Genomic DNA, 26,376 nt, shown 5'->3' on the forward strand with positions numbered 1-26,376 from the left:
ACTGCACCCCCTGGTATCTTGACACTTATCTGTGCTACTCTTAGCGTATAACGTGGCAAAGTACAAAACTGCTGCTGCAAAATAAATGGGAGTAGTGGTAAAAGATGACTGTTACATAATAAATAAAATAAACCCACACATAATCGTTGAAGTTCAGAGTTTATTTTAAGCATCATGACCAAATGAACCGACAGCTGTCACTGAACATACCACTAAAAATCAACATGAAAATTAGTGGAATGTATCAAGACGGTACAACGTTCATAAAAGCAATGCTAAAGGAAAAAAAACAAAACAAAACGGCACATTAGAAAAATTTGGCACCTACACATACACTAACATCAAGGACCTTGCAGCTTTGTGTACTTCATATCGACAGGAACAGAGAAAATATAAATGAATCGCTGCGACCGTGTCTCCCTACAGTGAAAGCAACCGAACAGAAGAATCACACCAGTGAAAGAACAAGACAATTATACTGAGAACATTTTTGTTTGCAGTTCTGGCTAAAAGTGACAGTAAAGCTGTTGATAGGTTGGCACTGATTTACAGTTAGCGTCTTTAAAATCTGCTGGCATGAAATAAGACAAGTTGACAGCAAAAAAATAAAAAAAAATTAAAATTAATAATAATGGAATAACACACCTTATAAAAGTGGGATATGTTCACTCTTTAAAATTTTGTTCACTCCAGCAATTATGATCACATTAGCCGCTTCATCAAAGCACCTTTTACCAAATCCTCTGAGATGACTGGAACAACGTACGAACAAATTACAATGAACTGAAGCCCCGCGACGCCATCGCTCCCCCCAAAAAGAACAACACAAATCAAAATCAGATGCAAAAATTTGTAAACAATTTCCATTTGAACTAAAACATTATGTAAACATGATAAATGTTGGTCCATTTAAACTTTGTTCCATACAGCTTAGATTACATTAGATCTGATTACAATAAGCTAGATGATAAAGATATTAGTAAATGTTCAGAATACTTAATTGCATGTACATAATATAAAAAGTGACTTTTTAAAAATGTTTATTTTGTGCAAAATGCTTTAGTAAACTATAATTTGGCATTTATGAGAAACCTTTAAAAAAAAATTGTTAAAAAAAAAAAATCTGATGGATTTACTGAGCCCCCCAGGGTAAGAGCCTACGCACATTTATAAATTCATGCTCAAACATTCATCTCCACCGGTTATACTGTGCAAAAACGATGGGTTCAGCAAGTGCAAGCAGCTCAACCAAATCAACCATCCATTAAATTCTGCAAAATTCTAGTTAACATCTCTTTAGTTTCAACCCATGTGAGAAGGTGACCCCAGAAACTATATATTAAAAAAAAAAAAAAAAAGCAAGTTAAGGCCTCGAACTACATCTGAATACAAGTGACTCTAATGTCTAATATAAAATGAACCCCTGCTGATGATCTCTGTTAACTTGGCACACATGTAGCATGACGCACAAGAGGACCACTGACATCAGAGGAAGCATTTTGGTATATAGCAAAGCCGAACATTGATCGTCACGCAGCTAAGCAGTTGCTCTAAATATTCTACATTTTGAGTTAAAGAGAACATTCTCAGAAATATGCCTGGTAACTTCCAGAACAACTGCGTCCAGTTCTGCTGTATCTTCACTAGTGCCGGGTCTAACCAAACAGTTGGCTCTCTGGTTGGAAACGGACACGCAGCCAGTCAGGGAAGAATCCAGGATCTTCGAATAACGTACGTTAATGACGTGATAAGTTCAATAAGAGAGCTGGATGATATGATGATTGTAACTAAAATGCAAATCAAGATTACCCTTCAGAGTCTAAATCATGAAAGGTCACCGTCAAAGATTAAATGAGAGCTTAAGGCAGCAAATTCTCCGGGAAGTAGCTACAATATTGCAGAATCGGACGCCTGCGTGGACCGCTCGGCTCGGCTCAGCTCAGCTTGTAATCTTTGTCGTTAACAGTGGAATGAGTAGGGGAGGAAAGGGAATTGTGGGTTACAGGTCATCGTCTCCGATTCCCTCGAAAGCATAGTTGCTGATGTTGTTTGCCAAGTTGGAGGCGCTGACCCCTCTGAGAGACACCGAGGTCAGCTTGGTCTATATGGAATAATCAATATAAGTATAATTAATGCTTAGCTGATGCTAATTTTTTGGAATATTTATTAGCTAGTCAGTAAAAACGACAAAGAAGGTACTCACTGAGAGTTTGACAATTTGTTCACGGTTTGAATCAGGGGAGTCCTGCAGCATGGAAGAAAAAAAAAAAAAAGACAGTCAAGAAAAAAAAGCTACAGCTGAGAATAAAAAACTTGGCATGCTATCCCGTTTCTCACCAGTAGAGGGGAAGATTTCACAGCTTGCTGACTGTCAGACCGGTGGATGGAGCCATTGTGTCGTTTCCTCAGCATCTGAAATGTGACAGAAGACGTCAAAAGAAATAGAATAAATGTCAAAGCTATAAATGAATGACTTATACATTTACAAACGCTGTGATATGTATGGAAAACAAAATGATGGCATAATGTTGTTAAATGCAGTCAACACAAACCTTTTTTATGCTGCCACCGGACTTCTTTACCATTAATTCATCCACCATAGACTGGAGGCAGATACTCATCATGATAGCCTGCAATCACATCCACACAGAAACCAGTCAGACATAAAGCAGCAAGCCTGTATAGTTTGAAAAAGAACAAAACGCACTAAAAAATGGCCGACCACATAATGAGCTGCAAGCAACTTACAGTTACACCTCCTTAAAATCTCAGCTAAACTATGAAAAAACAAAACAACACGGCTGTTTTCAGCCTTGAGCCGCAGCAGTTTTGAGGTAATCCAATGAGCACTAAAGAGGATTATGTACAGTACCTTAAGAAACTAAAAAATTCTAAATACACAAAGGGAAAAATTATCTTTAATGAAAAAAAAGATCTAGTTTATCTATATAAAAGTGAAACTATCCATCATCCTCCTACCTGGTCGCTGGTGATGGTGACCCACTGGAGGCGGTCCTTGCTCATCAGGTACTCAAAGGAGAGCTCGAGTTTGATTTCAAATTGACCCGAGCTGCAGGGATTGGTTGTACCATTGGCAATTGGAACTTGCTGCAGTGACAAAAACAAAGACAAAAAAAAAGGTCACCTTCTGTTATCATCGACCACTTCTGATTTGCTTATTCTGTTGTGGCCCTTTTCCTTCTTCCACTTTCAATTTGTTGTACTGTGTTTACATTTGAGAATGACAAAGAAACCGATTTCAATATTTTTTCAACCAGCATCAAACTTTCAATATTAAGCGGATAAGCTCCGTCGCTGGAGCTAAATCTCATTTTCTACCCTGCATGTCTTCTCCTTAAGCTGCTATTCTTGAACTCCTGCATCACAAATGACAGGCAGGCTAAAAGATAACATGAAAGAAATATTTGTGATGGGTGTGTTACGCTCCCTAGAAATAAGCCCTCATTCCTCGTTTAAGCAGTGTCTGCCCTTCACTGCTTCACAAACCATTTCCTCTCTGGGTCAGAATGTAGCTGTAGTGGAAATGCAAGACAAACAACGGTCTGACACAGATGCACAAACACATGCACATGCTAAGTGTTTATTTTGGGTTCTTCCGAATGTAATTTGGCTACAACGGATGGGGGGGGGGGGGGGGGGTCTTGCAGAGCTACAACAAATGAGATGTTTTGAATATTTGGCTGCTAAGGAAAGGACTCATTAAATGACTCTGACCTCTGAGAATGAGCTCAGGAATTAATCACCCTGCCTGGCAGTGTGGGGGCTCAGTCTGTAACACACAAGCTAGGATGCATTGCAATTTTAGATGTGATGCCACGTGTCCACATCATTAACTCTTAGAGAATTGTAAAAGCTTCTTTGATACACATAATGACTGTAATGCTCAAACACAAACGCAGTACAAAAGTGAACTTTTTTGCCCATCTCCATTCAAATGACATATTTAAATGTTCCATCTTTCAAATGGCAGCAGAAATTGTGCGGGTAGAGCCTCAAGTAATGCTTTTCTCAGTAGTAAAATAGACTGTTCTGCTACGATTGGGTGCAAACACAAAAAATGCATATTTCAGCTGTTCCATGCACAATACTGTCATGGTCCGCGGCCCGGTGTCCGAGGAGCTGATGGGATGCCCACGGGTGTGGCTGTTAACTCCACACCTGCATTCCATCTCAGGCGATTATCAGGTGGACTATTTGATCCAGCCCAGCCAGCTGCTCCACGCCAGTCCGTTAGTCGTCTCACAGCGGTAACGTACACCCACGGGAAGGCGGTTGTGAAAACCCTCATTTACCTGAACAAACGCTAATCTTTTCCTTTGCGCTCAGGTAACAGTTCGGTGTGTTTTTGAGCCACCTGCCTGTCCACCTGCCCGTCTGGAGTTTGGATCGCCTCCGGTACCAATCACCTCTACTTTCCTGGAGCTCCCCCGCGGACCCTCACCCCTCCCTCCGGCTCCCACGGCCCCGCTTTGACTGTAAGACTCATACTCTCCCCCACGTATGCTGTTATTTCCCTGCTTCCCAGTAACTCTCTTCCTCTTTCTGTTGCAGCCTCCCACAGTCCCGATTACAGCGTTCCTGCGTAACTCTTCCCCCGGTCCCTTGGTTTTTCTAGTTTCTCGTGTGTTTTCCTTTGACCCTTCCGGGACACCTTTAGTTGAAATAAAGTTTATTTTTCGTACTCCTGTGCATGTTGTCTCTGCTTCTGGGTCCAGCTTGTGTACGGAACTTTGGTTCATGACAAATACTGGTTAATGAGATGCTTTACATTCCCAAAACAAGCCGTTTTTCTAGATGGCTTAAGAGCTGAAGTGTCAAATAAGGTAAAAAAAAAAAAAAAATCCAATTTAATGAGTTAAATTTAGCCCATTTGAAATTGTAACTTTTAAAAAGGGGATCAAATGTATTTTGAAAAATGCACAGAAAGAACAAAATCTGTATAGCTGAAACTAAATATTGTTTAGTATTTGTGACACAGCAAAGAAAAGATGGTATAAGACCATCAATCTAATCTGTGCACAAAAATAGCCGAGCGCTGACGCAATCACAAACATGAGACTTTCCAACATTCCCGGTCTTTGTTATCTTAACGCCACTGTCTGCAAATATCTACCACAACTACAACTAACTTATGTTTAGAAGTTTAAATCTATTCATCATGTGGATGAATATCATGATGATTGGTAATTTTGATGATTTCCTTTAACTGTTCTTTTTCCATGGTGGAATGATTATGCAGGATACAGCTTTAATAACCTCTCTAATCCACAGAGGGTTAAAAGTTTAGATATAGGCTTAAATATACATGCACTCACTGAAATCTTTCAATATGTGGTGCTGAAGGTCCTACAATGTCCTACAGTGAAGGTCCTTTAATGAGTTAAAACTGAATGTACATTGTCACAGACTGAGAGAGTGCTGACCAAGAAGGAACCTCCTGCTCCAAAATCGATACCTTCGACCTAAACTGGAATCTGTAACTGCCCACACAAACCAAATGTTTTTGTTTTTTTGCTGAGACAGACGCCCAGTTGAGAGTGACTCAGTCTTCCATCTGTAACATTTGAGGAAATGACAACAAGAGATGGTTTTTGTTCCTTCCCCCCCGCCATCAATGCAACAGATAACACTCATTAAATGCTGGGCTTTGGACCAGCAATATGTTAGCCTGATCAATCAATTCCAGTCATATGCTCGAGGGACTCTGGCACCATCTCATGCTGATCAATTGATTTAAGGTCACAGTTGAAACAGAACCTTCATGGATTAACTCGTAAATCTTTGGTGTGTGATGTAGCACCATTACGCTTTCATTAGACTCACCGCCCAAAAAACAACAACACACTTTCAATGGGTTTAATTCAGTGTTACTGGAGCTGTTAGTACTGTCTGATAGCTTTTTTTTGAGTTTTTTCTGCACTTCAGCACACTTCAGAATAAGATAATGGATAAAATGCATTAAATTTCCAAGTACAAAGAACTGTGTGTGAGATACAGCACTTGAAAAGACAAAGTAGCCAAGAAGCAAAAACACTCAGCTAGTCAATGATTTCACCATCACAACATTTACAAGGAACTCACAGATGGCTCAGATGATGCAGAGTTGACATTTAGACTGATTTTGAGTTTTCTGTTAATATAAAAGGTAAAGAAGAGACTGTATGCTTTAAAACAGAGTGGTATGCTTTAACAAAGTTCAACAGACTAATGATAAAAATAGTTTCATTCACTGACTGAAAGAGGAAGTATGGAGGAGGAACAGCTCATGACCAGAAGTACTCCACCTTAATACCATAGCAGCCAGTGGACATGACACACTGATATTACTTTATTACTTACTGAAGGAAGTGGCAGCATTAATTCAAAGGCATGAAAAACAAGCAGAAGACCAGGCTGAGACAGCAATAAGTGGTTGCTGTGATTGCCTGAAGAGACTGCATCATGTCTGAGGGTAAAAAGACTAAAAGCAAAAACTGGCTTGAACTTATGCAAAAACCCTACTGAGATAAAACTGAAGTGTGCATGTACTATCTGGTGTTTTACTTTGAATTCAGTGTATTAAAGAAAAGCGCGAGAAATAAAACTTGACATTTACACTTTTTTCTACACATGTAACTGTTTACAGAGGTGTGGAAGTACTTCCCCTCAATGGATGAATCTGCTTTTCCCAGCAGACAATTTGCAGTTCAAATACTGTTTTAGGTGTTAATCGATACAAAAGATCAATTCAGCACTATCGTTGTGTGGGCTGTGTGTTTGGGTAATTGGACTGATGACGATGGATGGTGTGGAGGTAAGCATTTTTAGCTAGCTGTTAATGCTAAAAAACTAACTATGGTTTGTTTCTGGTGCAATGCCAATAGGCCACTTTAGAAACAGGAGGGCCTTCATCTTGATAAAATAAAGGTACACTTAAACTCTCATGCATTCACGCTTCCACTTACAGAAGATGTGATTCGCCAGCACCTCATGCGAGTAACTTTGAAGCTCCCCTCTTTCATCTGTTCATTAGGCAGCTTGACATGGAAGTTGAGCTCATTGTTTCCGGCGCTGACGATGACTTGGCAGCCCTTCTCGGGGAAGTCAGTGACACAAGGGTCAAACTTAATATAGCCATAATATTTGAGGGTCTGGCCTAGATGGATGAACTGAGGAAAAAAAGAAAAAAAAAAAAACAACCAAACAATTTTTAGATGTCATTTTTTTAGGCTTACCTAATCCCTGATAGAAAATTCTGAAATTCTCTCCTGGGATGTGTTTAAAAATTCATATTATGGGGCAAACTAGGTTAATTGCATAACATGGAATTCACTAGAGGGAGTATTCTCCGTGGTCTACAGATTTGTCCTAGCACAAGGACATTTCTGAGCATCAGCTGGATTTATGTGACAACTGGCAAAGAAAATTCAAATGGCAGAAACGTCAAAAAGAGGCACCCTTGCTTACTTCTTTCTTAGAGCCTTTCTCCTGCAACGATTTGAGCTGCCTGTGCTGGTCTTTGTTGACGAGTATCCAGCCTCGCTCAATGTCAGATACTGTCTGGTGAAGCAACAAACAGGAAGTTTATTTTTCTACACAGACAAATACAATAATTCAGGTCAATGAGTTTCCTTTGCTAGGAGAAACAACACTAAAAAAGCCATGTTAACAGTGCAGCTCAACAAAATATGCACAAAAGCACAAGCTCGTTGGCACTATACTGCTTCGCAGAGGCAACGCTCAGAGGTTACAGATTCTAATCAAACTTGCCGCCCCGAAAATGCTTAATAAAATCAGACAACTGTTACAGCAGAGGGAAGTTACTATAATAGGAAGGACATCTCTTCTGAAAGAGGGACGCAGAGAGGATTCAAGGTGTTGCAATGTTAAAACAAGCTGACACCAATATTTCGATAATGGATGTTCCCAGGGGATGCACAAAAGCATTTGGCAACCAAAAGATGAAGCAGCTGCTGATTCAGTTTTCTTGGTGAGAGGCTGGCACCAAGCAAGCTCAATAAAATACAACAGATGCAATCTGGAAACAAATACAATCAAGTCTAATTTAAATTTTCTGCTTGGGTGCACATCTCAGCGGGAGTTTAATTTAAAACAGTGTCTGGTTTACCTAAGTGATGAAGCCTCTTACCTGGGCATAAAGCAAATTCAGGCCAACTCTGTTTTCCATTACATCACTATCATATGCCATGTCCCAGTAGCTGAAGAGACAAAAAAAATAAGACAGTGTCAAATAAAGCAGAATTAACAAAGCCTGATTGTCAACTTTGAGTGATTTGAAGAGAGCTAAGGGGGGTACTGTAGTCATGTGAAAAGCTTTGGCAGCAATAACCTGAAGTAATCATTTTCTGTATGACTCTGGCATCATTGTGAAGGAATTTTGGCCTACTCTTCCTAACAACACTGCTTCAGTTCAATAGTTTATTCACCGCTATTAGCCTCCTGCAACAGCAATCCAATAAGCTTCAGTTCTGGACGTTGACTGGGCCATTGCAACATCTTGATTTTGTTGTAGATTTACTGCTGTGCTTGGGATTTTTGTCTTGTTGCGTTCGCCAATTTTAGCCGAGCTTTAGCTGTCAGACAGATGGCCCCACACTCTAGAATACTTTGGTGTAGAGAGTCTGAGATATAGCTCTTGTTTTTTGGGGGGTTTTTTTGCAGTTTTTCTGACCATGAACAATCTGGCCTCAGGGTGAATTTTGCTGGGATGTACACTCCTGGGAAGATTAGGGCATTGTGTTAACACACCTGAATGCTCCAGACCAGTCAACTGCCAAAATGTCGGCTTTTAAATAGTTGGTCTTTTCTAACATGCATGTACATGCAGCAGAAAGGAGTCAGCTGCATTCTTAATACTGATAATGCTACTATTTGTTTCAGATCAGACTGATACCATAAACTAAACGTGCAAGGAGCAGGACAGAGAACAAAAGACTGCTAGCCATCAATTCACTGTCTACTATAAGCCCTATTCACATCACATGGACTTTGTACCATGGAGCAAGCAATGCAATGCAATACAATGCATTAACCCATTAACAAACCTATTTCTATGGACTATGTATTTATCAATACAAGGCAATGGAGACGTCTGTCCGGTGTACAGTCAAACTCCATCCATGAAATGAGTGACTTATGGAGAAATCAGCTCAGTCAGTGAGTAAGGCATGCAAACATTCACCTCAAGAATTATTTGCAGCTGAGTTTGAAAGGATGTGAGTGAAATGGTATAATTTCCACACAGCACTGTGGCAATATTAGAAGTACTGCTTGTACGTTTGTGCAAAGAGATGTGTGGGAGCCCGAGGCCAGCTTGAAAATCAGAACATGATGTTGAAAAAGAAATTCAAAAAATTCTATCTGACTGAGACAGACGAATCAGATCTGGGTCTATGTTTTTAAAAACACCCAGAACAACAGTATACAATTTAGATGTATCACTTCCTCACTGCTGATTGTGAAATGTCTTAAGCAAACACTTTCTTTACACCACAACTGAGGCATTTTTCCTGCCCCAGTTACATTTTGTATTTACGTTTGTTCTTAAATAAAATCGTCCTTGAGCTCATGTTTCCCAACAGTTTGGCGCAAAGGTGTGAAATTTAACATGTAGGCGCTTGGCTGGGGTGCTATTAGGAGCAGTTGAATAGAGCAGTTGTTTGAGGAAATGTTAAGCTACTTGGCCACATCCGCAATTCAAAAACGACCAGTAAAACGTAGGGCGGTGAAAGGGAACAAGAGAGTATGGGTGGTGGAATCAGAAGCACTGTGTTTGGTTCAGAGTCCTTTTATTTTGTCTCATCAGATGTAATGGAAAGTGCACTTATCTTCTTTACCGCATACAAAGACTGAAAATACCATAAAGCTACAATCTTACTAGTATATAAACTATATTGTACCGCTCACTAACCTTGACTGTTTTTCATAATCCTGTTTTCATTTTGTAGATGCTTTGAATAAAGCTTGGCAATAAAGAACTGCATCATACATTTTAGGTTTTCAGTAGTTTTCTTCCCTACATTCTCCCTCTTCGTCTGGATCTCATACACTGGGGGTCTGTTTTTTCTCCACCGCCACTTGTTAGTTCTACGTTTATTCTTCCCCTCACTCTTCTACACTCCACAGCGAAACTAGGTCAGCAGGACTGAGACTTTCCTTAAGGCAGAAAGAAAGTAAACATCCTGTGTACCTCCAGAGTCCACAGGAGGCAGAATAATGGAGGAAAAGAAAAAGGAGGAAGCAGATAAAAGTTATCTTGACAAAAATCGGACAAATCAGCGGACTGGACTGTAGGCTTGAAACTGAATGAGCAGTTAGTATCTTCTCGTTTATTTAGCTGTTTCTCTCAAATAGAACAACATTAAGACTAATTCTATCACTTTTCCCCCCCGTTTTTGTGACACATGCAATTCCTGGTGCACTGCTCTCCACACCAACAGCTCAGACTCAGTGGGTTTTTCTGTTAATTGAAAAGTAATACAGATGTCTGCAGCAAAAAACACTGTTGATGCATTTCTTGTGCTGACATTTAGTTTCATCTGATGTTTATTGAACCCTGACCCAGTCAAATAAATTATAAACCCGAAAAAAACAAAACAAAACACTGATGCAGCACAACAGTCTGTTGGAAATGCGACTCGTGAGGTGAGAAGTTCAGTTATATAAAATGTTTGAATCTATTTGTTTATTTTCAGGATAAATTTTGTGTAAATAAAAAAGTGAAAGCTGGTAGTCGATGAACCCTGAGAACAGGTTTAAACCTCAGAGTAAATGATTTATCAGAACTCTGGTTATCCAGTTACTTGGTAACGAAGAAATTGCAACAGGCATTCTGCACCAAGGGTAAAAGAATGAAATGAAATCTATAGCAAGATAAAATATAATATAAATTTGTTTGCAGTTATTTTGTCCTTTAATGTTTTGGTTTAGTTCTGGTTCAAAGATTAACTTGTTGGATCAGTGCAACTGATTGTTGTAGACGCTGTAGCTGTAAGGAATACCTACTGCACAGACAAACTGCAAAGTGGTGAAATTTAAGTAGATGTAGAATTTATTGTCATTTCATTACATTTTCTGGACCAAACCCACTTACTGTCAGGTCATGATCATCATTCTCCCTGACAACAAAAAAGGTAACCTTTCTAGCAGCCCATCTTTAACCTTCTCTTTTGACATGTCTACACCAAGAGCTTTACCACAGATAAAGAAAACAAGACGTGATCAGATTCATACTCATAATGTGAACAAGAGGAGGTACATACCTTTTCCGTAAGACTATGTGAAATTCTGAGCTCCGCGAGCTGGTAATGGATACATAGGGCAGCTCAAATTCTTGCAACTTCCGCACAACTGAAAGAGGAGGAAAAAAAGCAGAATTTATCATAAATGTAGCTCAGGTACCAAAGACATGGATAACAATGTCTACAACGGGGAAGACACCATCTGTGCAGGCCCCAGCAGGATACAATTTGTGGTAAAATGTGTGTGTGAGACAATACTTTTTTAAAAGGGCTCTTGTGTACATGCACCCAGAATCTGCAGCTGTTTTATTGCAGTCAGTTCCCTAAGGAGAGTGAAGCAGACTGAAGGTCGTTGCTGCTGCTACTTTGTTTTCACCCATCAATAAATGTGCTCAGTGCACGCACACAAATACACACAAATGAGATGACTAAAGAGCCCTTTAGTTTACCATTAGGTTTATAAAAGTGTATTCTGTCTTTTTTATGGGCAGAGGGGCTGTGTACTGAAAACAGAAACGCAGAGTGGTTACTTTGATGTTGAAAATTATCTGGCATAAAGAGAAACAAACTCAATACTTAACATGTAATGGGACATTTTTAAGCAAAATAAATCATCTCTGGAAAGCTAAAAACGCCACAAAAAGCAAATGAGAGCAGCACTAATTCAAACCACATCCTGGCTCTTCTCAACATGTCCGTAATATTTTACATTATATCCTGACTAACACTCCGACCTCAGGGAAATTACTGCCTGAATTTTTCTCATTATCCTGTTATGTCAATCATCCCACCATCAGTTCTGCTTGATCAATGACCTGCTGCGTAGTTAGCCATATTTAGCACATGCCTCTTCTTTTTCATATCACTCAGCCTCAAATTTAAATAGCAGGATGAACAACACGTCTGCAAAATATACAGACCCCTCTGAGTTCATCTGGGTTCACTTCCAGCCTGGTATCGATGCTCTCTGAGGCGAGCATGTGGCAGGTGGAAACCATGAGAATCTCAGACTGTGGAGAGGTTTGACCTAAAAGGGCTCTCTTCCTCTGTCCCTGGGGTATACATGAATGTGAATGCTAATACTTTGCAATGATGTGCGTCAAGTGAAACTGAGCCACATGAGATGTGGCCATTTGGTCTTTTGAGGGGGTCCTGTAAGTAACATTGACAACAAAAAGACAATGGACAAACCACATGCTAACTGCTACAGAGTCTTCACAAAATGTACATGGGCAAAAAAATTATTTTGCCCTGACTTGAAACAGTATCATTGTGTATTTCCATTTACAGTGTACTGTTTTTAAAAAACACATTTATAATGTGCTGGAAGTCAACACTCCTCTTGCAGTCTGGAAAAACAATAACTTTACTAATCAGACGCCTGTAAATGTGGTACCACTCTGGAACTGTTGGTAAACCACAACATGCATTTCAGCCGAGAACACTGCAAAAAGGATGTTGTGCGCACTCACACTCCAGCACTACAAAATGTTTTGCATGCACCAGCCAGCAAACAGCTGACTCTCACCGGGAGTCAGAACAGCCCCCAAAAAATTAATTATACATTCTAGTTAGAGACAGAAATACAGCAGAATTTGGATTCAAGATAAACCCTCTAGAGGCGATACACACCTTTTCTTTTTTCCTCAACTAAACTGAAGTATTTCTCAGAACAGAGAGACAAACACACTCAGCCGTATTCTTGTTGCCAGAATAAAATTCCCTGCGGTTCCACAGGAATCTACTCTCTAGCAATTCTTAATGAAAGTTTAAGTGTTTACACCAAAATCCTACTTTCATTTATTTCTGTGTGATTTGTGTCTTCTGAGAATCGTCTCTTTTGGTTACTGAGAAATGAATTCCAGCTAGAACATAAATAATCAGCAGTAATAAATGATGGCTCTTTTTTTATGGCTCTTGTTAGCTGGAGAGATAATCCTTAAAACATTTGCTGGCAAACTACACTTCCAGCTCAAATGGATTTTTGCTACAATTTACTTTACTTTACAATTCTTATCAGGGAACATTTCTGCAGCTTATGTAGCACGCAAAAGAAAACTTTCCAGCAATAACAGAAACGGGAGGATGCTGCACAAGTTCAAGTTGCTTTTATGGCTCTGTTTTTATGATTTTGAACTTACATGATAAACTTCCATCCACACCTTCACGAACCAGGAAAAGACTGAAGTAACCAACAAGGTCATCTGGGAGGTCAAGCTTTGTCGCAACAGCCTGCAGAAACAATAACATTTAATTTCAGCGACATTCAATCAATCGTTTCATCAGAGCTTTATTTTTCAGAAGGTTAAAAAAAGAGCAGATTAAAAATACTACACTAAAAAACCAAAGAGCTAAAAACAATAGAAAAAAATAGATTTCCATTAAAAATAAATAAATAGTATACTTATGTTGACAATTTGCTATAGCTTATTCGGATGATTAATAGCAGCTGGGACAAAGCCATTTCTGTAATGCTTTGAGACTGCAAACCTGAAATTACTAAGGGGTGGGAGTCATTGTTTGGCTGATTGCTTAATGGTCATCTTCTGCAACTGTTTGATATAAATAGTTTAACTAGGTTAAACTGCAATTTGCCAATCAGCTTCTCTGACTAGTTTGACTGCATCAGTTTGTTCCTGTTCTTCAAAGACAGGTTACCGTATCATGACACCAAGGAAAGAAGATTAAACTGACTCAATAAAAGATCTATAAAATAGATAAAACTGCTCACATTCCACAGTTTGACCTTTTATGTTTTTAGCATCAGGTGTGGTGGAATTTTTGCTGAACTCCAAAAAGCAGTTTAGTATTGCTGACATATTTACTGAAAAACAAGAGCTTCCTTGAAAAGGACATCTGGATGGGAGCATATGTTGTTCTATAACCCGTTTATACCTTTCAGCATTAATGGTGCTTTTCCCAATTTAAGAGCTGCCAATTCCAAAGGCACTGATTCACCTCCACGCCATCAAAGATGAATGCTTTTCAACTAACCCTTGATAACAAGCCAGACGGTGTCTCATCTTTAACCCAGAACATCTGTGTTTTCCAAAAAAAGAACTTTACTTTTTTTTTTTTTTCCCCATCTGACCACAGAACAGTTTCCCACTTAGATTCAGTCTATTTTAATCGAGCTTTGGCCCAGAGACAGCAAAGAAATTTCTCCAGATTCTTAAAATCTTTTGATATTATATACTGTAGATGATGAGATATTCAAAGTTTTCACAAAGTAAGGAACATTATTCTAACATTGTTCTGCAATTTGTAGATGTGGTTCTTAGCAGATGGGCAATTCAAATGAAACAATATGCCCCAGTTTAAAAATCTGGTTTGTTTTCTGTGCTCTTGTGTGAATAAAATGTGGGTTTATGAGATTTTTTTTTATTTACATTTTACACATTTCTAGTTTTGAAGTTGTAATTCTCATAATTTAACAGTAAACAAAGAGTTTTTGAACTGCTGAGACAAAACAAACAAACAAACAAAAATCTAGCATTTTAGTTAGTAAAATAATTAAGCAATACTACATTGAGGCAGAAACCCTGACTAAAATATACACCATCTGTGTGCTCTGACAGCTGCGGTTCTGATCAGAGGTTAACTGTGGTTAAACTTTCATAAGAGACTCGAACAAGTTTGATTTACAGCCAAGATCGACAAAGTGCACGCCACTGAGGCATCGCCATGTTTACTGGGATGAGTTAGAGTGTGTACTTTAGTGTGTGTTTATGGTGAATAAAGAGTACAGGTGAAGTGCATATACTGAATGGTTTGGACATCACCATGTCTCGCACAGATTATTAAAAAAATAATAAAACAACAACAACAAAACAAGTCACATATAATAAAGCTGTTTGATAATAATACTGTATATTTGTTTCACTGGCACATTGTAATTGCTCTTTTGGGATTATGGCCTGAAAGCTTAAATAGGCCTGTTGGGTATTTTCATCATGCCATCAAGTGTCTTTAGCGTGTGCTTAGATTTGTTTTCTTTCCATCTGTCTTGGTCGTGTTCAGAGTTTTCCTTAGTTTTGATTGAAGTAGGCCAGACTTCATAAAGTGCTTCGTGAAATATTGCTGTACTGAGGAGGTGCTATACAAATAAACATGGCTTAATTTGACTTATGGTATGTAGTGCCTCGTAGCTCACAGGAGATTGTAAAGCAATATTGCTTGCCTGAGGCAAATCCCTGGTGTCTATCAGATCTGTTATGAAGAGCTCAAATGCCTCTAGGTCAGAGATGACCATACCGATTTAAATGAAATAAGCAATGGGCCACACTTTAACTGAACTGAAACATGGCCACAGGTTACAATGAAAATATTTATAACTTGCTTAGATGCCTACATAAATATTTAAAATACGCTACATTCTGGTAGTGTCCTGGTATATACGCTACTGCATGGGTCACTGATCAAACACACTGCATTGGAATTGAGTGAAATAGCAGCGCAGACTTATCTAGTTCATCCAATTCCAGCCCTCAGGGCTGAATTTTGTCCATGTGCTCTCCAACCAAACACACAGAACTAATAAAAAAAGTTGAAACCAAACAGATAAAAGTTTAAGACTTTAGTTTCTTTTAACTATATCAAGATATGGAGCTGACAGCAGTATTCACTTATAGTTTTTTCATGTAAATATTTTTCTGTCTAAGCAAGATTACAACAAACATGGCACTTAAAAAGCACTGTACTGTGCGAAACAGTAAAAACATGTTTACTCTCACTTTATAAAAATCCAGCACTTACATCAAGCACATCTTCCGTCTTATATGATGTGAGAATGTTGACTGTGACCTTCTGGCCATTACAGAGGCAGATATCTATTGCAACCTCTTCTGTGGGGATCTGCTGGGTCTCCTGTGGAAACAACAGGAAACAAAAGGATTGAATTCAACTTTCTGGGTGAGCTACATGTTTTCATTCCCATCAGTCAACAACAAAAAAAAAAAAAAAAAAAAAAAAAAAAAAAAAAAAAAAAATCACACCAAGCCACACAGATGGAAAAACTCTGTCTGGTTAGAGGGGGAACCACCCCCTCCCCCCCAAACCCTTTCTGACAATGGATGACCCTCCACTGTAACATTTTCTCAAACACAAATTTATAATGCACTTCAAACAAAATTTAATCCATTCAGTCTGATCACTTTTATCTTTACTGTCAATTTTGACATAAAAGCTTGAAAGATGTTCAAAGTATGTTAAGGTTTAACTCAAATGGAGAAGGAACAAAGGCAATGGCTCACATATGGGAATTATTTAGTGCATATAAGAATAGGACCTGTGCAATGAACAGTCCACAATAACGAGTAATTAAATATTTTTAATTATTAAAATCACCTTTAATTATTCACTAACTTTTTGGGGGACTGGACAATACTGATCACATTCATTTTCTTTGTAATTGATTGTTATCTACATACTGTTTGGAAAATATGAAAATATTTACCATAACTTTACTAAAGGGTTGCCTTGTTTTGTCCAAGCGACAGTCAAAAGGAAAAACCCCATAAAGATATTCAAAAGCAGGGAAATGTTTATTGGATATAGTGCTACATACAGTCTTTTGTTTTGGGTAACAAACTTGTAAAAAAAAGCCACAATTTGACTACACATTACAAAACAATTTAAAAAAAAAAGCACCATTCAACAAAAATGCTTACTTAAAAAGGTAAAAGCAATATCATTATGTAAGAAAAGGCCTCTAACACTAATTAAACCAAGTGTGCATTAAAAAAAAAGAAAAGAAAAACATATGATAAGATGATTAAATAATCTCATCGTTTATATTAAGGGTGCAATCTTGAACTGGATGACTCCAGCTTCTTCTCTCTCTTGTCTTCCTGGCTAAATCATCTATCATCTTCCCTTTTCCCACAGCAGGGGGTCTCTGAGAGCACAGAAGGCACACATGAAAAGCCTACACTGGGAGGCAAGTCATCTCCTATTCCAGACCTGCTTTCCTCACAGTACGTGAGAGAAGTGACATAAACACTGACTCTAATGTGCTAATCTGAGAGGAGAAGAGGGCGGAAGAAAAAAAAACAAACAAAAAAAAAAAAACAGGAGAATGGGTGCGATGTGGCTGCAGATGGATGAATCTGAATGGATTTGCAGCCTCAGGTAATGCAAGTCACAGACTAAATGATGCAACCTGCTATGAATAAGTTATGAATACACCATCCATTTGAAATGACATAGAATCAGCTTAAACTGAAAACCTGCTTAGATTTTTTGGTATGGAAAAAGCTTGTTTTGAGCTGGATGTCTCTCACACAGACACACACACACACACACACACACAGTAACTAAGTTGCTGTGTTTAACAAAAGACTTGTTACATGATTCATGTTATCATTTTCCATGTTTCAACATGCAGGCCAGTCTTGATCTGACACATCTAACCAGAAGCTTACAAGTACAGATGACACAATCCAAGAAAGTGTATGTGTGCTGCTGCGATAGACAAACAGCAAGAACAGCACTACCTCATTTCACCGCAATGTCAAAGTAATTACTAGTGAAGCAGAAATAACTGCCTCAGCATTTTAGTATAAGGTGCATTGCTCCTTTCAGACCTATTGACCGACAACAGCTTGATGCAGGTTAGATATAAAATAACCACCAACCTGTTGGGCCTTCCTTAAGAAACTGTTGAACAACTCGCTGGCTCCAAGCAAGGGATCCTGACGGACTGAAAAAAACAAAACAAAACAAAGGACAGTAAAGCAATAATTGAAAGTAACACAACTACATGAATGCCTAACTGGTGTTGGTATGCAATTTTGGGGGTTACTCATAAACATCAATGTTTTTAGGTGGAGCCACTTCCCATTTCTTAGTTTTCTGCTTTTTGAGCTTGCTATTGTGAAATAGGTCATACCTTCCAAGTTATTTGTAAAGGCAATTTAGCTTAGCGCATAAAAACTTTATGACAGAAGGGCTGACCTCTGGCAAAGGATCAACGACCTTAACTGCCACTAACCAGCTCCAACACACCATACTTAGTAAATAAAAGGCTGAATGAACAACTCTCCTTTGCTTTGGCTTCTCATTTATTCCTGACACAGTTTTCAGTGGCAAAGCAGAGCATTTAACATTACATACAATATGACTAAGTGTGAGCATGTGTGTGTCATCCTGTATACTAACTTCACAAACTCCACTTGACAAAAAGGGAAATTTTGAAGCCATCTGCATCAGTGCATATTGTGTTTGCGTCAGTTTATTTTCCATAACTATGTTAAAAGCCATGATGTAACCTAGTGAACTTGTAGCCAAGAACACCCTGAATGCGTATGCTCCCAGACTATGAGCAAATATGCACTCAAACAATGATCCCTTGTTCTGCTGTAACTTCCAGTGCTTGAAAGGATTAAAACCAACCCTCCATGTTGCTGCCAGTTGCACTTATTTGTGTATGTGTGTACTTGGATAGTTCACCTTTGACCTGTTTGCACAACGTGTAATATGCCGAAACCCTCTCGAATTGAAATACTCTGAATGGGTTTACTGACCTGATGCTAAATAAGCTTTTAAAACTGTCACGAGGTGTTCCACTTGGTTTTACCATGCCAAGATTTTAATTATTCTTCATGGTACAAAAGCCGGGTATTTTTCCTCCAAAAAACCAACCAAAAAAAAAACAAAAACCTCTCTTTACTAAAAAATTCAAATCAATAAAAAATTATTTAAATTACTGACACTTTCAGCTTTGAGATTCTGGGTCTCGATATTTTTATTCATAAGGTGTGTCAACATTTCACTCCCAACTGAGGCTTTGTATCAGTGTCCCTGCTCAGACACTATGCCCAGATTAACAGTTCTTTCACACTTATGTGGCATGAAGAGAACAGTGCATGTTTGGACTCCCTGCAGACACCAAGCAAACTTGTTCTTGTGATTGCTGTGGGGAAAGCTCTCAAGGAAACCGTGTTTGTCCTGCAAATATTCTGTTTTAAAAACACAGACTCGTTATACACACACACTACTAAAGAGGGGAATGTGTGCAACTTAAAAAACACTATCTAATTTAAACACTGGTTTAAACAACCACTCTGCATCTGAATGAAGTGAAATACAATACAAGCCATCTGTGAAAAGTTTATTCTGCATGAATAACTTACTAGCTTGCATGTATTTCTCCAGCTGTTCTCTCCTCTGTTCGACCTCAGCAGGGGTCAGTGTGAAGATCTTCTTTGGGGGGAAGGCAGGCACCACATTGCTTCCATATTCTTTCTTTATCTGTTGATGCAAACCACAAGTTGTGAAGCTCGGAGGGAACAAAGAGTCGGCACTCTTGGAAAAAACAAACCCTCGCAAAACCAGTATTTCTCTGGTTTTAAGAGAAAACAGAGTTTGTTCAAGCAGTCTGCTAGCTACATTCTTATTTTAACAAAGCCATAATTACTGAAAAGAGATTTAAGTTTGAACTATTAAAAATGATAACTTTTGCTAGATAGAACAGCAGTCTTCTGAATTAAAGAGCTGTGGATTAATTTTTCTAAGAGGTACATTGAGGTTGTTTGAGATGAATCACAGGTTTATTTTAAGCACTGTTTCAACGGCTAGCTGCTGGAGTTTCCGTGCATAACAAACACAGACACAGACACACTCACACACGAACACATCTGGAACGCTGAATGTCTAGTCATTCCAAGTTTACTTTGTCTTCCAGCTTCTTGACTCATTTCTTTCCATTTTCTATCATCTGAGCACTGGTAGCTTGAACCATTGAAGTCTTACACCATTTGGTGTCTGATCTAAAAATCAAACACTTTTATGTGGTTTAATTTTTAACCTGCATATTGCTGCAGGTATGCTATGATGAAGGCAGACCACAGCGAGTGCTAGAGGAAAAGAGGCGATTTTCACCTCTGCATATTTCCCTGTGGTATTTTAAGTATGCCAGAGGCAGCAACTGGTTACACATACAAATAAGCTTTCACAGCCACACACACCGAGCACAGGTTGCAGATTCATAAAAGTCTGCCACATCTGAAATACATGTGAGCTCATGCGGAGCATTTTTGGCAGAGCTTGTCCTGTTTTTTACTGTTTGCTTTAAACAGGATTTGAATCTAGCACAGATTCTGCCGTGTTGCAAATCCTTACAGGAGAAAACACAAGAGAAGCACTTAAAAAAAATCTAATTTTCTGAGCAATAACTGAGACGAGTGTGTGCACCACAATCAAGTGTGGAGTGTTTTGGGGTCATGAGTATGCCACAGGAAGCCCTTTGGGGTTGATGCTTAAAGATTTGAGTGTGTCTTTCCCACTCCCTGTTGCCAGGCAACAGCAACTGTCAGGATGATAACACAGAGTTGAGGATGGAGATTGTAAAGTTTGGCCCTAGCTCTCTTAGTTTGTAATGTGTATAAGCAAAAGGGGCATTGGGCACTCCTTTAGGGCCATGTTTTATACTGTTGTATACATTTTAGTGCACAAAGCACTTAAAAACACATCTTTACAAGAAAGAAAAACACATGTGAAACACTGAATACACTAATTGCCTATTAACCGCTCTGAAATATCAGTCTGTGTGTGTAAAGCTCAGCTGAGGCAGAGACCAAACAACTCTCAAGAACAGACAACTCAACACTTTCCCACCACATTTCTTTTTCAGATTAAATTCCTTTTCCCAGCAGGTAAAGTGTAAGAAAGGCCAAGAACATTCTTTCCATGTCACACACCCCCACCCACCTCCCCCATAATACTGTCTATTTACAGCCAATAGCTGGAACTCTTGGAAAAGCGGAAGCCAAAGACTTCAAGGCATCGTAGTCATGATTTAAAGTGACGGGAGGCTGGCGTATCGACCGTATGACACAAATACGAGTAAAAGGTCACCATGGGTGGATGTGATGGCATTTATGTCAGAGCACCACACATAAAAACGTGCTTTGAAGCACACTGACAGTGTGGTTGGTATATTAACATGGCTGAAACCTTACCTGTTCATGGAGGCCAAGAAGTTGGCTATAGCGTACCCGACAGTGCAGCACACCATTGACATGGATGTTGTAGGCCTGTGGGGACAGACATGAGGACAAAGACTATGTAAAAAAAAGCATAAAGAGAGTGCTGAATTTGTTTCTTTAAATGCACACCCAACAGTGATTTGGTGACTTCAGAGGCATTGTGTTTGCATGGAGGAAATAAAACCACAACCGCTGAAAGACGCTGGAAGAATCAGCATTTACCACCCTGTACCTTTAGCATCAAGTTTCACTACTGATTTCATCTGATTATCCCACTGCAGTGTGCTTCCTCGGCTTTTGTTTTCTTAGACCAAACAAATGAAGTGTGAACTGGATTCAATCATATTCCAGCGACTTCCATCCAAAGAGGAAAACAGAACCTGCTGCACAGTTTTCAATCCAAACCGCTTCGTTTGCCTCATCCAGACATTTAATATAGAGAGAAAGTATTTCATGTGGAATCTTTAACTCCTTCTCTGGAGACACTTTGCTTGTTTTGACAGGAGCTGTCACTGAAAACTCCTCCACAAAACAACCACTTGGAGCTAGCAGACCAAAAATCTGCTTGCCTTCATGTTGAGAGCCAGCCACAGAAAGCAAGGAAGAAATTTTTCATGTCATTAAGTACGATAGTAAACCAAATATACATAAAAATGTAATGCATCAATTACAGAACAACCTACATGGAATAATCCTATTAATATTGTGTGAAGAATTATTCTTAAGAATTTGAGAATTATTATTTCCTCCTTCATATGCTAAACCCCCCCCCCCCCAAAAAAAAACCTAATCAGCTTCCAGCAGGCTGTGCACAGTGATAAGGGAACAACAAGCTCACTGAGAAGACTTCATATTTGGATATCAAGACATAAACTGCTGTAGTGCTTTAATCCTCTTCCCTTTCTATCTCAATTAATTCTTGCAGTCAACATGGCGGGTCATCTGTCCACACAAAAGGAATTTTACAGTTTCTGACTGCACATGTACATGCTCTTGCTGAACTGCACAAACAATCAAAGGGAAAAACAAGAATATCACGCCAAAAGTTGTTCTTGCAAAAGAGGAAGGCTTGGACAAAAAAAAAAAAATGTCTGTGTAGGCAGGATCCTGACAGGAAGGAAGAATGAGTATGCAGAATGTCTTGGCTCTAAAAATGCAAAAGTGCAACAACAACAAAAAAAAAAAAATACCCGAGTTTTTTTTTGGTGGCTACAAGCAGTTCAACTTGGGGACAGTTCAAGAGGCTGTATATGTTTTCCTCCATATTCCCACACTCATCTTTGTTTCTGCACCCCAAACTCTTATAAATGTATTAAATAGTGTTACATTTTGATCCTAGTTCCTCATCATGTTTAAAAGCTTTTGATTTCATAATCCAGCTGCTAATCTAAAATTTGTGTCATAATAAAGTTTCTTAAAGGAGTGAGATGCTGTCTGATCCCATTGCTGTAATCAGATCAAAACACTGAATGTTCAGTCCTGAGAAAGACCAGATTTAATATGAGACGCCCTTATTAGAAACAAAACTGTCAGTGTTTTTACTTTTTTCATCACTGCCCACTTTAACCCCTAAAACCATGTGTGATCTAATCTTGTGAACCAGTATCTGTGAGAGGATTTCCAAGATACCTGCTACTGTTAGCACATTTTAGGGAACCTCTCTGTGTCTCTAAGTTTATACATCTGGCTCAGTACATGGAGCCAACTGACACAGCTACACTGTTGAGCACAGCTTTCATGGTTTCAAAAAACAAAACAAAAACCAAAGTAATACAGACTTTGAATAATAAATAATGAACTAGTTTAGAGCTAAGTCTAAACCTGTTCCTCATCCTGAGTAAATGAGTTATTGTCACTTAATGTAACACCAAAGTCTCTTGTTCTCATATCCACAAACACTAAAAAAAAATTAGGTTGAAATAAAGGCAGAAGTGTAATAGCGGAAAAAAACAACAACCCAGGAACACTGCCATAAAAAAAGAGGCCTTTTTAATTCTAAGAAAGCCCTTTGCAAACGCGGCAAATTCTGCGGCTTACTGGTTCCAAGGTACACAACCCATCTCTCAGTGTTACAATCAAGCAAAGTCCCTTCCTTTCAGCTGGTTATGGGAAGGTCACAGTGACAGTCACAGGACTCCCAGCTGAGAGGTGAAAGGCCTTTGCTTTTCCCACTGGAGTACAGGCTAAAAATGTGCTTGGTTAAGTAGAGATACGTCAGAGAACGACATCAGTGAGGAACGTGTGGAGAACACTGTAAAGAGGGAAATAATTCTGAATTATTCGACATGTCCACTACTTCTCTTGCAAAGCTTTTTATGTTTATTTCCTAATTCTGTGCCAATTCAAATATTATTATACCTACTCCAAGACTTTCTTCCAAATACACAGTCAAAATGGAAAATACTCATTTACAGGTGTATGACACTGAGAGCAGCCAGAGTAATGTTACATTAAAATCAGATGATGCAGTGTTTGTGTTTTTAAGTACACACACACACACACACACACACACACACACACAGGACAAAGGGACCTGACACACAAAAACACTTTTAATAAATACTATAGACACTGTTTTCTATAAAAATCCTGAATTATTAATTATTTGTTGCACGACATCAACACATGAGGAGAAGCAAACTTGGGAACCGAGAACAGGTTCCAAATGATCTGATCCATCAGAGCTCTGAGCTTTCCAGTTCCATTCATCAATGCTGGCAAGGTTTTCTGACAGTCGCACATTGCTAAACAATGACGTCCCACTCGTGGCAGTGGAGCTCTTGCACATCTGAGTCAGATGCAAACCTTTTTTCTACTCTGTGTTCAGAAGTAATGAAACTGTTGTACTTATGCCATAAACCTGCAAAGGCCTACTGCTAGGAACAAATAAGAAAATGGATGAGGAATGGAAGCACAATTCATAATGACATCTTTAAAATCATTATCCATCTCAACTTGAACCCAAGCAGTTTTCTGGCAACTTGCAATCACCAATAGATCATATTTATCGTCTCTGTCCAAATAATCAAGCAACACAAGGAAGAAATCTTTTGAGTTGACGCAAACTTTGAGAAATAAACACTACATCTGGCAAACATTAATACAATGTATCCTGACTGTCAGTCACTGGGTTTTTCATAAATAGCAAAGAAAATGGTGCTATTACGGCTGTCCTTGATCAACCTTCACAAAGGCTACCTTCAGAACACAGCAAAGCACAATGGCAATTCATGTTTCAAACAACATTAAACACAATAAGAAACAGAAAGAAGAAAATAAACATAAAGATTATGCTGCAACGCCCAATGTGCTTTGAAGACTACCATAGTTTAGACTGATATATATAACTGCTAGTTAAGGGATGAAGTTAAAGCAATGCTGGCTGTATTCTCTTTTTCTAAATAACACGGGAGATGGCAACATCATGGTAAGCAAACCTCAAATCTCACTAAAAATTTAGGTGCTGGCTCAAACCTTTAAAACAAAAGAGACTTTGTTGTGGCTGATTTGAGCCTATAAAGAGACTGGGACACATGCAAGTTTGTGCATAAAGCTTTGAGGGTAAATCACAGTGTGTTAAACTTCAGACATGGCATAATGATGCTATATGTTTATACTGTAGAACTAATTTTCTCCGCCAGATCAAGGTAAAATGGCAGAAACTGTGTTGAACACGATAAAAGCCACATTACTTTTCTGTTGACGTCTCAAAGAATCATGCTAAAATAATTTTTGCCCAATTTGCTCAAATTTTAATACAACAAATCAAGTTTTTATTCACCTATGCAAAGCATAAATGGCATGATTACACAGTAATGTTTATAGCTGATTTATAACCCAGCAGTTCCGCCTTCCCAATAATTTGTGCACAGTAAACACTGGAGCCCGTGCCGCACTGACATTAGCTCGACATGTGGGCAGCTGAAACAAGCATTAACACAGTCTGTGGTTAAAGCGGGTACAACAACAACAACAAAAAAGAAAGACAACGTCGTGCTTACCACGTAGGTCGAACCGTTTTCTCCCGAACGAACCTCTGTGTCGGGTATGGAAAAATGCATCTTAGCTCGAAACACAAGCAGCTCCCAGATGATAAGTCCTTTAACGCCACCACAGTCTGCGATGGAGAGGAAGACACCACAGTTTCCCCACAAAGTCCACTGCAGTGACTAACGTCGGTGACTACGGAGGAGGAGGAGGAGGACGAAGAGGAGGAGGAGGCGTCTCTCTCTCGGTTCAGCCACTGGCTTGAGAGTCCGGGGGGATACTGTTGCCGGACTACGGGGCGACTGCTTACGACTTTATTATGTGGACAACAACTCGCGTACCAAGTCGCACTGACGTTAAACTTCTCCCACGTCAGTGTTAAACTTTTCCCTCTGCCGTTCGAGTAGCAGCCATGTTGCAAGTGTAATTACACCTTCACTGTTAGCATTACAATATCCTATTAACTCACTTTAGGCAAGTTGTAAGAAAACCTTTAAAATCACCTATTTGTTAAAAAACAAAAAAAACACAAAACTCAGTTTCAAGCTGTGCAGTGAATTCAGTTCATTAGCGTAACCAGATGAAGTTGCTGGATAAAAGGTGCAGTTGGTTCTTGCAAAGCCCAAGAGCGCCGCACAGCCCGTATGGTAAACCTTTCGAAATATATGAGCGGACAGTTTTACTTGAACGTTTCCTGCTTTCCCGACGTCCTACCTTTGCTGAAAAAAGTTTAAACAGCGACAAGGTATATACATAGAGCAAATGTGGCAAATATCGCGTAAGAAACCAGAGGCTACCCCACCGTCCAGCCACTCTGTGTTCAGCGTACGTATTGGCATATCAAGGTTTTGGGTCAAACCATCTTATCTTCGGCACACGGGTGTATACTGCAGTTTATGCAATTAAAATAACACAAATTCACCCCCAAGACATACAGTTATTTTACTTTATGGCACAATATTTTGTAAACATAACACAAAAGGTATTTTTTGTATTAGAATTAGTTTTACTTGAAGTCCGCACGTTATTTGATCCAATCCGTTAGTTGGTCCAATCCGAACTGACAGTGAACGCGCAGTCAAAATTCATTAGTCAAAAATGTTTTTTTCCGCTAGTTTTACAACACACACAGTTAAACGTTA

At 39.0% G+C, this 26,376-nt stretch overlaps 1 protein-coding gene and 1 long non-coding RNA gene across 2 annotated transcripts; one reads left to right on the forward strand and one right to left on the reverse strand.

Annotated features, from left to right (window-relative positions):
• Positions 1–143: 143 nt before the first annotated feature.
• On the reverse strand, positions 144–26,074 carry snx17 (sorting nexin 17). The gene is made up of 15 exons (XM_040018190.1): positions 25,249–26,074; positions 21,221–21,295; positions 19,394–19,511; positions 17,897–17,961; positions 16,017–16,127; positions 13,403–13,493; positions 11,283–11,370; positions 8,150–8,219; positions 7,468–7,560; positions 6,966–7,169; positions 2,980–3,108; positions 2,553–2,630; positions 2,338–2,412; positions 2,204–2,245; positions 144–2,101 (listed from the first exon to the last, which is right to left on the reverse strand). Exons 1-15 carry the CDS (start codon positions 25,306–25,308, stop codon positions 2,000–2,002), a joined length of 1,401 nt encoding a protein of 466 aa, XP_039874124.1. The 5' UTR covers positions 25,309–26,074; the 3' UTR covers positions 144–1,999.
• LOC120725351 lies at positions 4,113–4,862 on the forward strand. Its single transcript, XR_005694100.1, has 2 exons — positions 4,113–4,496; positions 4,573–4,862. It is a non-coding gene; the product is annotated as an uncharacterized LOC120725351 (long non-coding RNA).
• Positions 26,075–26,376: the final 302 nt, after the last annotated feature.

This window comes from Simochromis diagramma, unplaced genomic scaffold (assembly GCF_900408965.1).
Source record: "Simochromis diagramma unplaced genomic scaffold, fSimDia1.1 OVJJ01000802.1, whole genome shotgun sequence".
In the NCBI taxonomy this organism is placed as follows: Eukaryota; Metazoa; Chordata; class Actinopteri; order Cichliformes; family Cichlidae; genus Simochromis; species Simochromis diagramma.

What these genes read in the sequence shown, in the direction of transcription:
- snx17 (XM_040018190.1), bottom strand. Translation starts at nt 25,308, where the DNA reads ATGCATTTTTCCATACCCGACACAGAGGTTCGTTCGGGAGAAAACGGT. An exon ending in TGTGGATGGAAGTTTATCAT is followed by an intron (nt 11,371 to 13,402) that starts GTAAGTTCAAAA and finishes CTCCTCTTTCAG; the next exon opens with TTGTGCGGAAGTTGCAAGAA. An exon ending in TGAATTTGCTTTATGCCCAG is followed by an intron (nt 7,561 to 8,149) that starts GTAAGAGGCTTC and finishes TTGCTTCACCAG; the next exon opens with ACAGTATCTGACATTGAGCG.